This window comes from Paramisgurnus dabryanus, chromosome 8 (assembly GCF_030506205.2).
Source record: "Paramisgurnus dabryanus chromosome 8, PD_genome_1.1, whole genome shotgun sequence".
In the NCBI taxonomy this organism is placed as follows: Eukaryota; Metazoa; Chordata; class Actinopteri; order Cypriniformes; family Cobitidae; genus Paramisgurnus; species Paramisgurnus dabryanus.
The window spans coordinates 18,412,020-18,426,006 of NC_133344.1; the positions used below are offsets into that span (position 1 = coordinate 18,412,020).

At 41.9% G+C, this 13,987-nt stretch overlaps 1 protein-coding gene and 1 long non-coding RNA gene across 2 annotated transcripts; both read right to left on the reverse strand.

The window, feature by feature from the left end:
• On the reverse strand, positions 1-4,776 carry LOC135770911 (zinc finger MYM-type protein 1-like). The gene is made up of 9 exons (XM_065280830.2): positions 4,490-4,776; positions 4,127-4,207; positions 3,898-3,987; positions 3,662-3,751; positions 3,432-3,521; positions 1,914-3,289; positions 458-556; positions 272-328; positions 1-173 (listed from the first exon to the last, which is right to left on the reverse strand). Exons 1-7 carry the CDS (start codon positions 4,761-4,763, stop codon positions 554-556), a joined length of 2,004 nt encoding a protein of 667 aa, XP_065136902.1. The 5' UTR covers positions 4,764-4,776; the 3' UTR covers positions 1-173; positions 272-328; positions 458-553.
• Positions 4,777-5,886: 1,110 nt separating this feature from the next.
• Positions 5,887-8,977, reverse strand: LOC135770383 (uncharacterized). The gene is made up of 4 exons (XR_010542615.2): positions 8,923-8,977; positions 8,344-8,408; positions 8,114-8,212; positions 5,887-6,518 (listed from the first exon to the last, which is right to left on the reverse strand). It is a non-coding gene; the product is annotated as an uncharacterized lncRNA (long non-coding RNA).
• Positions 8,978-13,987: the final 5,010 nt, after the last annotated feature.

Here is a 13,987-nt window from a genome sequence, read left to right on the forward strand (position 1 = left end):
CGGATTTAGCCATTTTGGGGCCCAAGGCGAGAACAAACATGGGGCCCTCCGCATCTCTTTTTCTACCCTTTTGTCACTCCTTATCTAAGACCTACTTGTAATTTTTTATCTCAGCAGTCCTCATACAGTTATGATGCGTTACGATGTCTTATGATGTCCTCTGTCATGTGTTACTAAAGTGAGAAGAAACAAAGAGGACCATGAGTTATCAATTATGAACACACAAAAGATAAAATACTGTTTAAAATGCTTAACATTCTATGTTACTGACCTTTTCATCAGCACTCCTCACACATGATATATGCACATTTGTTGCAACTGTTCATATCTATAAAACAGAGCATAACATTCTGTTTAACAAATGTATCCATTGTAAAATAATTTTTTTCGCAACATGTTTGTGCACAGTAAAATATATTGTCTGTTTACAAGAGAGTTGTCATTGGTTTTCATTTACCTTGGTCTTTCAGCGGGTTCTCCGACAGAATCTCCTGAATAGATCTGCTTGCTGGGACCTAAATTGGACTAGTTGTTTAGGATCACATGTCTTGTGTTACTAAAGTGAGAACAAACAAAGGACACTGTTATCAATTTTGAACACACAAAAGTAAAATAATATACTATTTAAATGCTTACCGTTTCTCTGCCTATCTCTTGCTCTTCTTTCCCTCTTCTGTTTCTGATCTTCTCTTTATCTACCTCCTTGTCTTTGCATCTGTCCACCTCATCTTCTCAGTTTGTCTCTGTTCTTTCTTCATTATGTCTTTCCCTCTTCTCCCTTTTGTATTTTACCTTTGTCTGTCTTTCATCTTCACCCTCTTCTGTTCATTTTTATTTGTCTTCCCTTACACCAGATTTTTCTCTTTGTCTTCTCTTCCCTTTCTTCAATGCATTTTATATACAGTGAGTTTCTCTTGCTTTCTCTTACTAATAAAACATTTTTAAAGAAAAAATTAAACAATTTGTTGGGCTGCTGGCTGCTGTATTTCTATGTACTCAGATCCGTGATTTTTCCAAGAACTTTCAGAAATTGTTTTCTATTATGGAACATCATATTTTGAATGACTGGGAACAGTTCAGGTCTAAAATCTGACCTTACGAGCTTTGGCCTCAGCAAATCTTGCTATCATTGATTCCATATCCACGGCCTTTGTGACTTCTTGCTCGATGGAGATAACAGCAAGTGCAGACAGCCTGTCCTGTGACATAGTTGTCCTGAGGTATGTTTTAATAAGTTTCAGTGAGGAGAAACTTCTCTCACTTGAAGCTACTGTCACAGGAAGAGTAAGTAGCAGCCTTAAAGCTATACTTAAATTTGGATATATGTCAAGTATATTCTCTTTGTATATATGGTCAAGCATTTCCAATGGTGATGAGATATGGGTGGGAAAGGACCTAACTGCACCCTTTACCTCAAGCTGCAAGTCTTGTGCATCAATGTCATCCATTTTTTGCTCTAATCTTTGGCAGCATTCATCCAGCTTTCCTTCCTTCTCAGTGCTTTTCATTGTGTCAAGTGAGTAAAGAAAACCATAAAGTTCATAAAATATTTCCATCTTGGAAAACCTGTCCTTTACTGTGACAAGAGCCGTATCTATCAGAGGTAGAAAAAACTGTCTTTCAAAGAGCTCTTCTGCAGTTGACTGAGTCTGTTCTGTTCCCTCATAATCAAACTGTTTAGCCTTCCTTCTCTGACGCACCTCAGGCCAGCTCATCTCCACCTCAAGCTTTTCTGCAATCTCCCTGGCCTCAGTTTTAGCAGAATTAAATCCCTCATTTCGGAAATCCTGAAGAAATTCTTTTACAGCCCTGATTTCTTTCCTCACAGTCTCGACTGAAACTTTGGGGCTCTGGAGGATCTTACTTACTTTATTTATTTGAAACAACACATTGTACCACACAATGGTACTTACCATGAAAGGCCATCTTTGCAGCTCCTTGCATATGCTTTCAGCTGTAGAGACAACATCAGCATCTCGTTTCTCTGTGGCGTACTCCTTTAGAGCAGTTAATGCTTTCACAATTTCAGGCAGCTGGTAGCGAACAGCTTTAACAGCTTCAACTCTGCACTCCCATCTGGTTGTTGACAAAGCCTTCAGTGTAAAATTCTTCACATGTTCTTTGAGAATGGTCCAACGGTTAACTGAGGAGCTGAAGAGAGTGTAAAGCCGCTGTAACAGCCCAAAGAAGCTGATGGACATAACTGAAGATTTAGCTGCATCACCAACAACAAGATTCAAAGTGTGACTCCCACAAGGAACACACAATGCTTTTTCGTTCAATTCCAGCAATCTCTTTTGCACTCCATGCTTTTTACCCTGCATGTTGCTCCCATTATCATACGATTGGCCTCGGCAGTTGCACAGATCCAATCCAAGTGTTTGTAAATGGGTTAAAAATGTCTCGCATAGGCCTTTTCCTGTTGTGTCAAGTGCCTCAAGAAATCCAACGAAGTGCTCATGAATGGAGACACCCTTTGACAACTCACAATTAAGTATTCGTAGCACTACTGATAGCTGCTCATTGTGACTGAGATCTGGAGTGCAGTCCATGATAACGGCATAATATTTGGCTGCTTTTACTCTCTCTATAATGGCATCAGTGGTACATTTTGCTACAAGGGAAATTAGTTCATTTTGAATGGTCTTGCTTAAATAGCTGTCACTTTGTTGTTTTGTTTGAATTCTTCTCAAATGCTCTCGCATCACTGGGTCAAACTGAGCCATTAATTGGACTTGTCCAAGGAAATTTCCATTACCAGACTCAAACAATCTGTCTGAGTGGCCACGAAAAGCAAGATTGTGCTCTGCCAGATGATTTACAATTGCAACAAGTCTTCTCAAAATCTCTTTCCAGCGGTTTACTTCAATAGCAATTAGATCTTGGTTTACCTGATCTATAGCTGTGTTTGTTTGAAGTTTCTGGAAAAGATTGCGCCAAGTATCCATGTTTGCAATGTGTTTAGCAGATGTCTCATGTTGTCTCAAGTGGGCTGAAAGATTCTTCCAGTTGTTGAAACCATCCCCACTTAGCAGAGTGTCCCTTTCTCGGTTACCAAACAGGCGGCAACAAAAGCAAATAACAGAGTCATTTTTTTCACTGTACACAAGCCATGACCTCTTTATCTTTTCCCCATTTTTCATTTGCAGGTAAAAGTGGTGGTTAGAAAATCTTCGCCCCTCATGATTTTTTGGATAATTTCTGTCTTTGATTTGAACTGGGCCTCTCTGCACTAGTAAGCAGCACTCGTTGTCAGTAAGATGTTTTGGCCAGAGAGCTGGGTCATCATCTTTAAGTGTGATACAAACACACTGGTCAGAACGACAGCTAGTGCTAGTAGTAGGTAGTACTTGTTATTTATCTGTATCACCATCATTAAGAAATCACATCATCTTCATTGCAAATAAACACTAACACATATGTTTTCTTACCTCCTGTAAAAGTATTCTTGCATATAGCAACAGCAGCAGCATCACTTGAGCAGCCTGGGCTGGCACTTTCATCAGCAGCTATGTCATCATCTTTAAGTGTGATACAAACACACTGGTCAGAACGACAGCTAGTGCTAGTAGTAGTACTTATTAGTTTTTTATCTTTATCACTTGTTATAAAATCACATCATTATCATTACAAATAAACACTAACATATATGTTTTCTTACGTTCTGTTAAAGTATTCTTGCATATAGCAACAGCATCAGCATCACTTGAGCAGCCTGGGCTGGCACTTTCATCAGCAGCTATGTCATCATCTTTAAGTGTGATACAAACACACTGGTCAGAACGACAGCTAGTGCTAGAAGTAGGTAGTACTTAATAGTTATTTATCTGTATCACCATCATTAAGAAATCACATCATCATCATTACAAATAAACACTAACACATATGTTTTCTTACCTCCTGTTAAAGTATTCTTGCATATAGCAACAGCAGCAGCATCACTTGAGCAGCCTGGGCTGGCACTTTCATCAGCAGCTATGTCATCATCTTTAAGTGTAACACAAACACACTGCTCAGACAACAGCTAGTGCTAGTAGTAGTACTTATTAGTTTTTTATCTTTATCACTTGTTATAAAATCACATCATCATCATTACAAATAAACACTAACACATAGGTTTTCTTACCTTCTGTTAAAGTATTCTTGCATATAGCAACAGCAGCAGCATCACTTGGACAGCCTGGGCTGGCACTGTCATCATCAGCAGCTATGTTATCATATTTAAGTGTAACACAAACACACTGGTCAGACAACAGCTAGTGCTAGTAGTAGTACTTATTAGTTTTTTTATCTGTATCACCATCATTGTTAAGACATCATATCATCATCATTGCAAATAAACACTAACACATATTTAAGTGTAACACAAACACACTGGTCAAAACGCAGCTTAGCTACTGCTGCTAGTAGTAGTACTTATTAGTTATTTCTCTATCATCATCATCATCATCATAATTGAAAATAAACACTGACACAGAGATTTTTTTACCTGCTGTTGAAATATTCTTGCATATAGCCAAAGCAGCATCACTTGAGCCGCTAGGCATAGCACTGTCGGCAGCCACTTGTGACTCATCCACGCTAGCATTAGCATTGACTTCGGCTTCTGCTTCTTTCTGTTCTTCAATGGCTTTTGTGTTGGCAGCAGCAGCTGCAGCACCCGTCACAAAAAAACTTGTTAGCTTTGGCAACTTTGCAATATTCTTTTTGTTTTCCTCCCGCCTCCTCCTTTTTTCAGCACCGCTTGGATAGTTTCGCTTCATTTTAGAACTTCCCTCCAACTACTTGAACACGCTGTCTATCACTTCCGCAGCTGCGCAGTAACGTGAGAAAATGGAATAGTCCAATAGAATAGGGGTGGGCCCCTCTGCAACACTAAACAACAAGCTTTCTAATGTCATTTTAGCGAACGAGTTTAAAAAATATATAATTTGCGTAAAGTATAAAATGTTTTTATAACATATTAATAAAAGTTATTTGAAATTTCGGGGGCCCTAGGTAGTCGGGGGCCCAAGGCAATTGCCGACCTTTGCCTAATGGGTAAGTCCGCCCCTGCGTCTATGGGTACGTGATGCGCGGATATTGCCGCGATATCTACTTTAATGATAAGTGTCTTCTCCAAGCGGTGCTGGAGATATAAAAGCACAATACTGATCGAGCATTCCCGGGGGTCCTCTCGTTGAGAAGTACACCATACAACAAACAGGTTCCATTTCAGCGTATACGCCTGCCTCGTAGACGGCGCTCGCGCTACAGTGATGGTGTTAGATACCGCCTGCGGTAAATCACCTAAAACCTCCGCGCCCCGTCCAGAGACCACACATGGAGGTTCCACAGATCGGGGCGAGGGTGCCATAATGTGCCAGGGAATCAGCCAGGGAGGGACTGTCGCGAGGAGAGTGAATTCTGTTAAACCAATTCCTAGTTGTCCGGTACGGCGCAACTAATAGAATGCGCTCCTCGTCCTCCCTGACTTGCACAGTGTCTGCGCAATAAAGCTTACTGGGGGGAAACCCCGCGGCCAGCTGTGTGCCAGTGCATTCACGCCGAGTGTTCCCTCGGATAATGAATAAAACAGGCGACAATGGGTTGTCTCTGAAGAAGCAAACAGATCTAACTGCTCTGCCGAAACATTTCCAAAACAGCTGAACCGACCGGGGGTGGAGCCGCCACTCGCCGGGGCGCGCTGCTCGTGAGAGCGCGTCTGCCGCTGTGTTCAGCGACCCCGATATGTGAATGGCACGAAGAGACCTCAGATACTTCTGACTCCAGAAGAGGAGAGACGGGCGAGATGCGACAGGTGACGAGAGCGCAGACCCAGCAAGCAATTTTGCGGCTAATAGACGTCTAGTAGCCGTCTAAACACCCCCTGACGTCTAGGCTAAAACAAGGCTAATTTTGGGCTGTCAGTGAAAATCTAGTAGACGTCTATCATAGCCCAAGAAATAGACTAGTCATCAAATAGACGGCTATTAAACGTCTACAAATATACGTCTAATAGACGGTGAATGTGGGTCTAGGCTAAAACAAGGCTAATTTTGGGCTGTCAGTGAAAATCTAGTAGACGTCTATCATAGCCCAAGAATAGACTAGCCATTAAATAGACGGCTATTAAACGACTACACGTTTGTGTCTAATAAAGAACAAAAGAATGGCTAAAGAATTATTTTTAATCCATTAAAAAAGGTTCTCATAAACATGCAATCATGCAATTTATTACAAAAAATATTGTTAATACAATAGAAATTCAGATAAGACAAAATGAAGAAAAACTACTTTTAACAAAAAGAATAAAAACAGTAACAAAATAAAAGCATATATAACAAAATACAATTTTAAAAATGAAATAACATCTAAACATTAACAAACTATCTTCAGTTCACGTCAACTTATTAATTGTACTAATTTCTATACCCCCCCCCCCCCCCGTGCTCCCTGGTGCCTGTTTGAAATGCCCCCATTGCATCCTTCACATCCTTCCAGTTCTGTTGCTGCTGAGAAGTTGTTCAACACAGCATCTGCCAAATATGAAAAGAATGCATGAGACAAGTATTTCTGCTTTATGTTAAATGTGACAGTCATTCTCTTTTGAAAAAGTCATATATAAATATTGACAGGCAACAGTAATCATACCGTTCTCATTACTAACAGAAGTGCATGTTTCTCTGTGTGTGTTTAATTACATTTTTGGAACTAGCAAAAGAGGCTTAAAGGCAGGGTATCTGATTTTGATCCAGAATTTTTATTTAGTTGTGCTGGTTGAAAGTCTCCTCAAATATTGATAGCTCTCACTATGTTAAGTTGTCTAAATGTGTATTTTTATATATTTGTGTCACCTGTAAAAGGCGTAGGACCAAAAAACGTTCAACAAATAATTGAACCCTGACTGAATGCAATAATTGGACGTGGGCATGGGCCAGTTACCGGTTTGAAGGTATACCGAGATTTTCAGAGTCAAGGTCTTAAAAAACTACAAAAATTTTCTGTGATACCGTTTTCAATGTATGAACTGTGTTTACACAAAGTGAATTAAATCATGTAATTGAATTCATGTTTACATTTACAATTGAAAGAATATTATCATTTAAAGGCTTTATTTTTACCTGGCATAAACGTTGTTTGTTGCTTAAAAATAAAATGTATTGTGTCCAGTTGAAAAGTTGATGTTTTAATATGCAGACATTTGAAAATAACACATTTTAGTGTCACAATGGCAATACCACAACACCGTGGTATTTTTGCTTACGGTTATCATACTGCCAGAATCTTATTCCGGCCCATAATTGGACGCATTAAATTTTTGCCCCTCTTCTGTGAACGTGTTTTGCATGCCACTTCACAACCTGTTCACGCTCTGTAAAAATAGGGAGAATCAAATAAACCTTCCTGCTGAATTGACACAGGAGCTACAAAACGAAAGACATTTTGAAACAACAAAAAAAACATCTGGATGAGCAAAGAGCAAAAACCCAAATTAACATTGGTAACTTCACTGCTTTTCTGCAAGATGGAAACAGCTACAGGTCTGAAAGGGTCGTTGCAGTGTTTCTTTTGGAAAGGTAGGTATGCAGTGTGATTCTATTTTGATGGATTCAGATTGTATTTTAATGAAACTTGTTGCTTATGTAGTTTGTGTTCCTTTACGAATTAGTGTAATGATATTTATCTTTTCAAATTTCTAAACGTGCTGTATTTATTTCGGATTAAAAACAGTTGTTTATGTTGGTTATTTTGGTAATGTTATTCACTTTGTCAGTCTTACTGGTTAATGAGATAGGAGTGTGCTTCTGGTTGGTGCGTGTAGGCTAAAGTTAGTATTTTTCAAAATCAAATACCCTGCCCTTTAAGATGCCAAGCATAAAATATTCACAATACAATCTTATTGACATAAAACCTGTCAAATGTCTAAAAATAAAACATCTAAACAATATTGTATGGATGAGTAAACTGTTGTATTGGCAAAGAGTAATTTAATCTGGGGCTTTTAATATTTAGAAAATATTAAGGCAGTACCGGACTGTCGTCAATTACTCCTCACATAACCTAATGTCATATTAAAAGTACTATTTTGTGAAACACCATTCAGCCCAAAACTACATACAAACACACTTACCTTTAATAACTGAGAACTGATGTTTTTTCAAATGCTTGCTTCTGCAGTGGACCACCACCATTCATGTTGAACTTTGAAATTAATGAATTTTAGTGAACTCTAAAATAGAAAAGACAATGTCGTTAACAGTTGCAGACTGAAATATTTTCTGATTTTTTGTGACCACATGAAAGACTGTGTTGACTTGACACCACAATGTCTGATTAATATTGCATGTTTAGAGAATTTACCTGTCCAGCATTCTTCCGGCATGGTCTCTCAAGTTTCTCCCTCCAGTTTCGCACAGCTTTGACACCTGAATAGCACATGCCTATGTCAGTAATTGTACAGTATTGTATGCTTCAGTGTACAAGTGTTTACAAACCTTAAAGGTTAATGCCCACTGACCTGCAAGTTTTCCCTCACTAACACAATAAAACTCTTTTTTCCAACAGACTAAAGGCCTGTAAGTTAATTCCATATGGAGGAATAGCTTTCCCCCACAATCTATCTCTGCATGCATAATTGTAAAGCACAACACTGCCTACATTACTGTAAGGAACACAGTAACTTAGCTAAGTTAACGTTACTGCTGTTACTAAAAAGCAGCCTACAAATCACACATGTAGATCTTCAGTGTAACGTTACATAGACTCATTTACCTCCACTATTTTATTACATTGCAGGTTGTACTGTTTAGGTTTTATAAAACATGGGTTACTTACTACGTTACACTGTTAAGTACCCGGTAAGAATGTCGCGATTCCAACAACAAATAAAGTAAATCAATTTTAAACACATGTAAAGTAAAATAATAAAAAAAAACTTACAAGACCAAACGAGTGTGGTACATACTTTCCTCGTGGCTGCTCGCTGATGTTGTTGTTGCTCATAGATATATACACTAGATGTCGCCTTGGGGCTCTGAGCATGCGTCAAAACCGCCGCCATCTTAGAACAGGGGTCTTGTCATTGGAAGTATCTAGGTAAAGCAGCTATCTCCGCCTGTACTTCGAATTCATGAACGATGCTGGACTTTTGTGCTGCGCATGGATGAAAGGGCTACTAGCACTATGCATTACAGTTAGAAAAAGTAAATTTTCATAAAATTAAAACTTTTGTTTTTTCCTGGACTAAACGCTAAATACATGTCTGACTGTTGAAACGAACCACAAGAAAACAAAGAAAATCGCGTTCATGACGATTTATGGTGATTTTATTTCGGTTACACCATTGCCTACAATGACGCTGATGCGGGATTCCCCTGTTTCAAGATGGCGGCTCTAGTTGACGCATTCGGTCCAATGAACTGCCGTAGGCAAGGCGACATCTAGTGTATATATCTATGGTTGTTGCTTTTCAAACAGCGGAAATCTTTCTCGTGAGATTTGGCCCCGTGTTTGTATACTGCTGCCATCTAGCGGTTCGGAGTTGTAACTGGATTTTGTTTATCTTTGAAATACAGTCAAATAATGAATGTTATGCGTGACAGCAGATATTCAGATAAAATAAATTAAACCAAACATCTTAATTTCACTGGTGTCTTTTCATGCCTGATAAAATATCATAATTCTTGCAAGTTATTTTGGCAAAAACAAAATTTTATTAAATTAATGGTTATTTCTGGGCTAAACGTGGGTTATTCGTAGTCGGTCTATTTGTAAGCTAAATAGTGGCTAGTACAGACGGTGTATAAAACACTTTAAAGAAATGAAACAAAATACCTTAATCGCTTTGAACTTTGTTCACATGATTAAATATCATACATCTCACAAATCATTTTGGCAAAACAACATGTAATTAAATTAATGGTTATTTCTGGGCTAAACGTGGGTTATTCGTAGTCGGTCTATTTGTAAGCTAAATAGTGGCTAAGTACAGACGGTGCATAAAACACTTTAAAGAAATGAAACAAAATACCTTAATTGCTTTGAACTTTGTTTACATTATTAAATATCATACATCTCACAAATCATTTTGGCAAAACAACATGTAATTAAATTCATGGTTATTTCTGGGCTAAACGTGGTTTATTCGTAGTCGGTCTATTTATGAGCTAAATTGTGACTACGTACAGACGATGCATGAAACACTTTAAACAAATGAAAAGAAATACCTTGTAATCGCTGTTAACTTTGCTTACATGATAAAATAGCATCCATCTCACAAATTATTTTGTCAAAAACCACATGTAACCAAATTAAAGTTTAATTGGGCTAGAAGTGGACTAGGCACAGCCCGGCTATATCGGGTCTATACTGAAACGAGACGTTGAAATGACGGCTATTGCTTGCTGGGGACCGCCTTGGCGATAGATATACGCTACAGCCGCAGTTTTGTCGGTGCGCACTAATACATCTTAAGCATCGAATCGCGTTGATGAAACGGACGAGCGCAAGATATACAGTGCACAGCTCGAGGCAATTTATGCCAATGTCGCTGGAATGTCGACCAGACCCCCGAAGCGACGAGCCCGCCGTACGTAGCTCCCCACCCCGTTGTAGAGACATTTTTGCCAACAATAGCATGCCTGGAGACCTATCTCAGTGGCATCCACACCCTGAGAACCGCTGGGTCTGACCACGGGGTGAAAGTGTGACGGCATCTCGATGTAATTATAATACTGTGAAAGCCGGTGAGCCACGCTCTCCTCGGGACTCGGTCATAAAGCCAACACTGAAGCGGTCTCATATGGAGCAGCCCGAGCGGTGTCACAGCCGCAGCTACTGCCATATGCCCCAGAAGTTTTTTTTTTTTTTTTTAATTATTTTAGTGGAACCGCAACCCTGCCTTTAAATGTTTAGGCAAGTCAGAATTGACTGAACACGCGCTTCTATGAGACGTGTTGTTAAATCGACCAAATCCCGTTATATTCCGAGAAAAGAGATCCTCTGCACGGGGCAAAGTTTACTCTTTTCCCAGTTTACCTGAAGACCGAGACGAGCGAGGTGTTTAAGTACACGATTTATGTGTGTGCACAGCATCTGACGAAACTGAGCTATTACCCACTAAACACAGGACGTCGGATAGACGTGCAGATCATGTCTATATTGGGTCCGTCGGTCCATGACCAATTCTGAACATGTATTCGACGTCCAAACTAGGTCCACTATTTGGACGTCCCACCATGACCCTATTTGGACGTCATATTGACGGGCAACATTGGACGTTTAAACTGGGTAATTTTTTGGACGTCATTTGGACGTCATATTTATGGGCCACATTTGACGTTTAAACTGGGTAATTTTTGGACGTCATTTGGACGTCTATGACAGGTCTATGTCTATATTACATGATTAGGCCTATAAAAATGTGTTTATTTACAAATATCATCATTATTGTACCAACATGATTAATACATATGAATAGTCTATAATATTATAACAATACTGTTTTTTCTGCTTTCTTGAACTACATACAAAATTCATCTAAATGTACCATTCAAAATATGTAATTAAATGTGTAGTTCGTTATATTAAAAGTATATGACCATACTAACAATTTAACATGAAAATATTCTCATATTAAATTGTTCATGATATGAATGCAATAAGAATGCCTTATTTACAACTTGAAAGTATGGCCACGTGGCCGAGTGGTTAGCGAGACTTGTTTGTAACACGGAGATCGGGGGTTCGAATCCCACGGCCGGCAGGAAATTTCTGAAAGGTTTCGGTGCGGTGAATGGGTGAAGTGCAGAGGCAATCATGTCTTTTCGCTTTTTTCATGTCTCTTTTCCTTACACGGCGGTCCTACGGTTGTCAACATTTTTAGACGTGCAGAACACGTCGAAAAAAAGACGTCGCCTGGCGTTACAAAACAACCCCTTTTATGGACCGGATTCGGACGTCCAAAAATTACATGAAAAAGACGTAATTCCGACGTCACTTTGCGCAGTGGGTATGAGCCAATACGCCAAAAGGCAAACACCGCTCTCTCTCTCTCTCAGGGGCTGCAGTGCGCCCTCCGCAACTTTCGTGAAGACACAGGGAGAGAGAGAGAAGCCCGAACGGTGAGACTTTGTACTGATATGCCCACCCCTCGAACACAAAGCGGAGAAACGGCCTGTGTCGGGGAAGTATGGAGACATGAAAGTACGCGTCCTTCAGGTTGAAGGCTGCAACCCAATCCTGGGGGCGGATGCATTAAAATATGCTCCTCTGCGTAAACATTTTGAACAGCATTCTGTGAATGTGAATTCTGTGAATTCTCGACTCAGTACGCAGATCTAGGATCGGACGCAACCCGCCACTCTTCTTGGGTACAATGAAGTAAGGGCTGTAAAGCCCCGACTTTATCTCGGCTGGAGGGACCGGCTCGCTCGCGTCCTTCGCCAATAGGACAGCAATCTTCCGCACGCAGTACGTGCGCATCGGCAGCCTTCACCGTGGTGAAGCCTGAATATTTGAGAGGTAGCCGGGCACATTGAATGTATAACCGAGACGGATCGTGCGTAAAAGCCAACGCGACGGGCTGGGAAGCTCTTTCCAGGCCCCCAGATACCGAGCGAGAGGAAATTAACGGCACGATGTGTACCCGTGGCAAGCGGAGACGGGGAACTCAACGACGCGTGCTCTTTGGCCGCTTTGTGAGATGTTGTGTGTAATGAAACACTCACCCGAAACCGCTGATGGATGCTGAGCAAAGGGGCTCCCTTGTAGATGTCCCGCTCGATACATCCGCTGGCGAATGAGGAAGAGGAGAACGTAGGGTTTTGAGCCCGTCCGAAGCTCCTATATGCCTCCGGGGACCTGGAGAAAGAAGAGGAATTCGCTCTTTGAGGTTAGTGGGTGCCGATTGAAGTCGGCGGAACACAAAACGAAACCAAGGATTCCCCACCCGGCCCTCCTACGGGGTGGGGGGGGAGAGTGATGTTTTCACCATCTCCTGACGAGCGATCCTCTCCATCTTCAGGTCGCCCGACTCAGAGCCGCTAAGTTTCATTTTCCACCTTTGTAGCGGGCTGAGTGGGCGGGTGAGCAGCTTACGACAGGTTCCTCAGAGCTGCCGGGATGAAGGAACGAAAAAAGCCGTAGCAGGACACCCTCGGCGGAAAGCAGACCAATATACTGACGTAACGGAGGGGGCAGCTAGGCTCCGACGTGGCATGAAGCCTCAGTCTGCTCTAAAGCGGCCGATCATTGTTGGACACTCTCAGCCGCGTCGCCGAAATGGCTGGTCTAAAAAGGAACATTAGGGCGATTATTAATGACCTACTTAATGCCCGCAAGACACAACCAGAGATGGCGTCCCTGGACCACCGGGGGGTGGGCATAGCACGTCCGGCGGCCTGTGGGGTGAACCCAGTCGCTCGTAGCGCCAGGTCAGAGCCACACAGGATTCTTTAGTTGCCGGACCGTGACCTCGCCTGTGCAGATCCTTCAGTGCCGTAGCCTGGCGGACCTGCATCGCGCCATGGCGCGCACGGCAGAGGCCGCCTCTCACAAGCCCGTGGGTCTGTGAGGGGAGGGAGGCTGGTCTCTTGGAGCAGCATAACCCTTAGCGGCCCCGCCGTCAGGAGAGGTGAGAGGTGATGGCTGAACGGTCGGTTCCGGGAGGAAAACGAGTTTTCCACGACCGTGTCAACCAACATGCACCCCGGGAAGAAAGGCACAGAAGGTTGGGGCTGTTCTTGCAGTCCTGAAGTGCCAATCATCTAGGCGGGACGGTGCGGGTGGGGGAGGAGCTCTCCGCTCCACACAGACCGTCTCCGCGCTCCCGAGCGTACATGGCCGCCACTCGGGGTCGAGCACGGGAGCCCCTACCCAACCCGAAGGCGGGAGTGGGTCCGAGTCGGCGACCGAATAGACGACCCCCTCTCCGATGCTGTGACAGACATAGAATCCTCGTGAGGACTGAAAGAGGACGAGAGCACGTAGAACACGCGCCACCCGT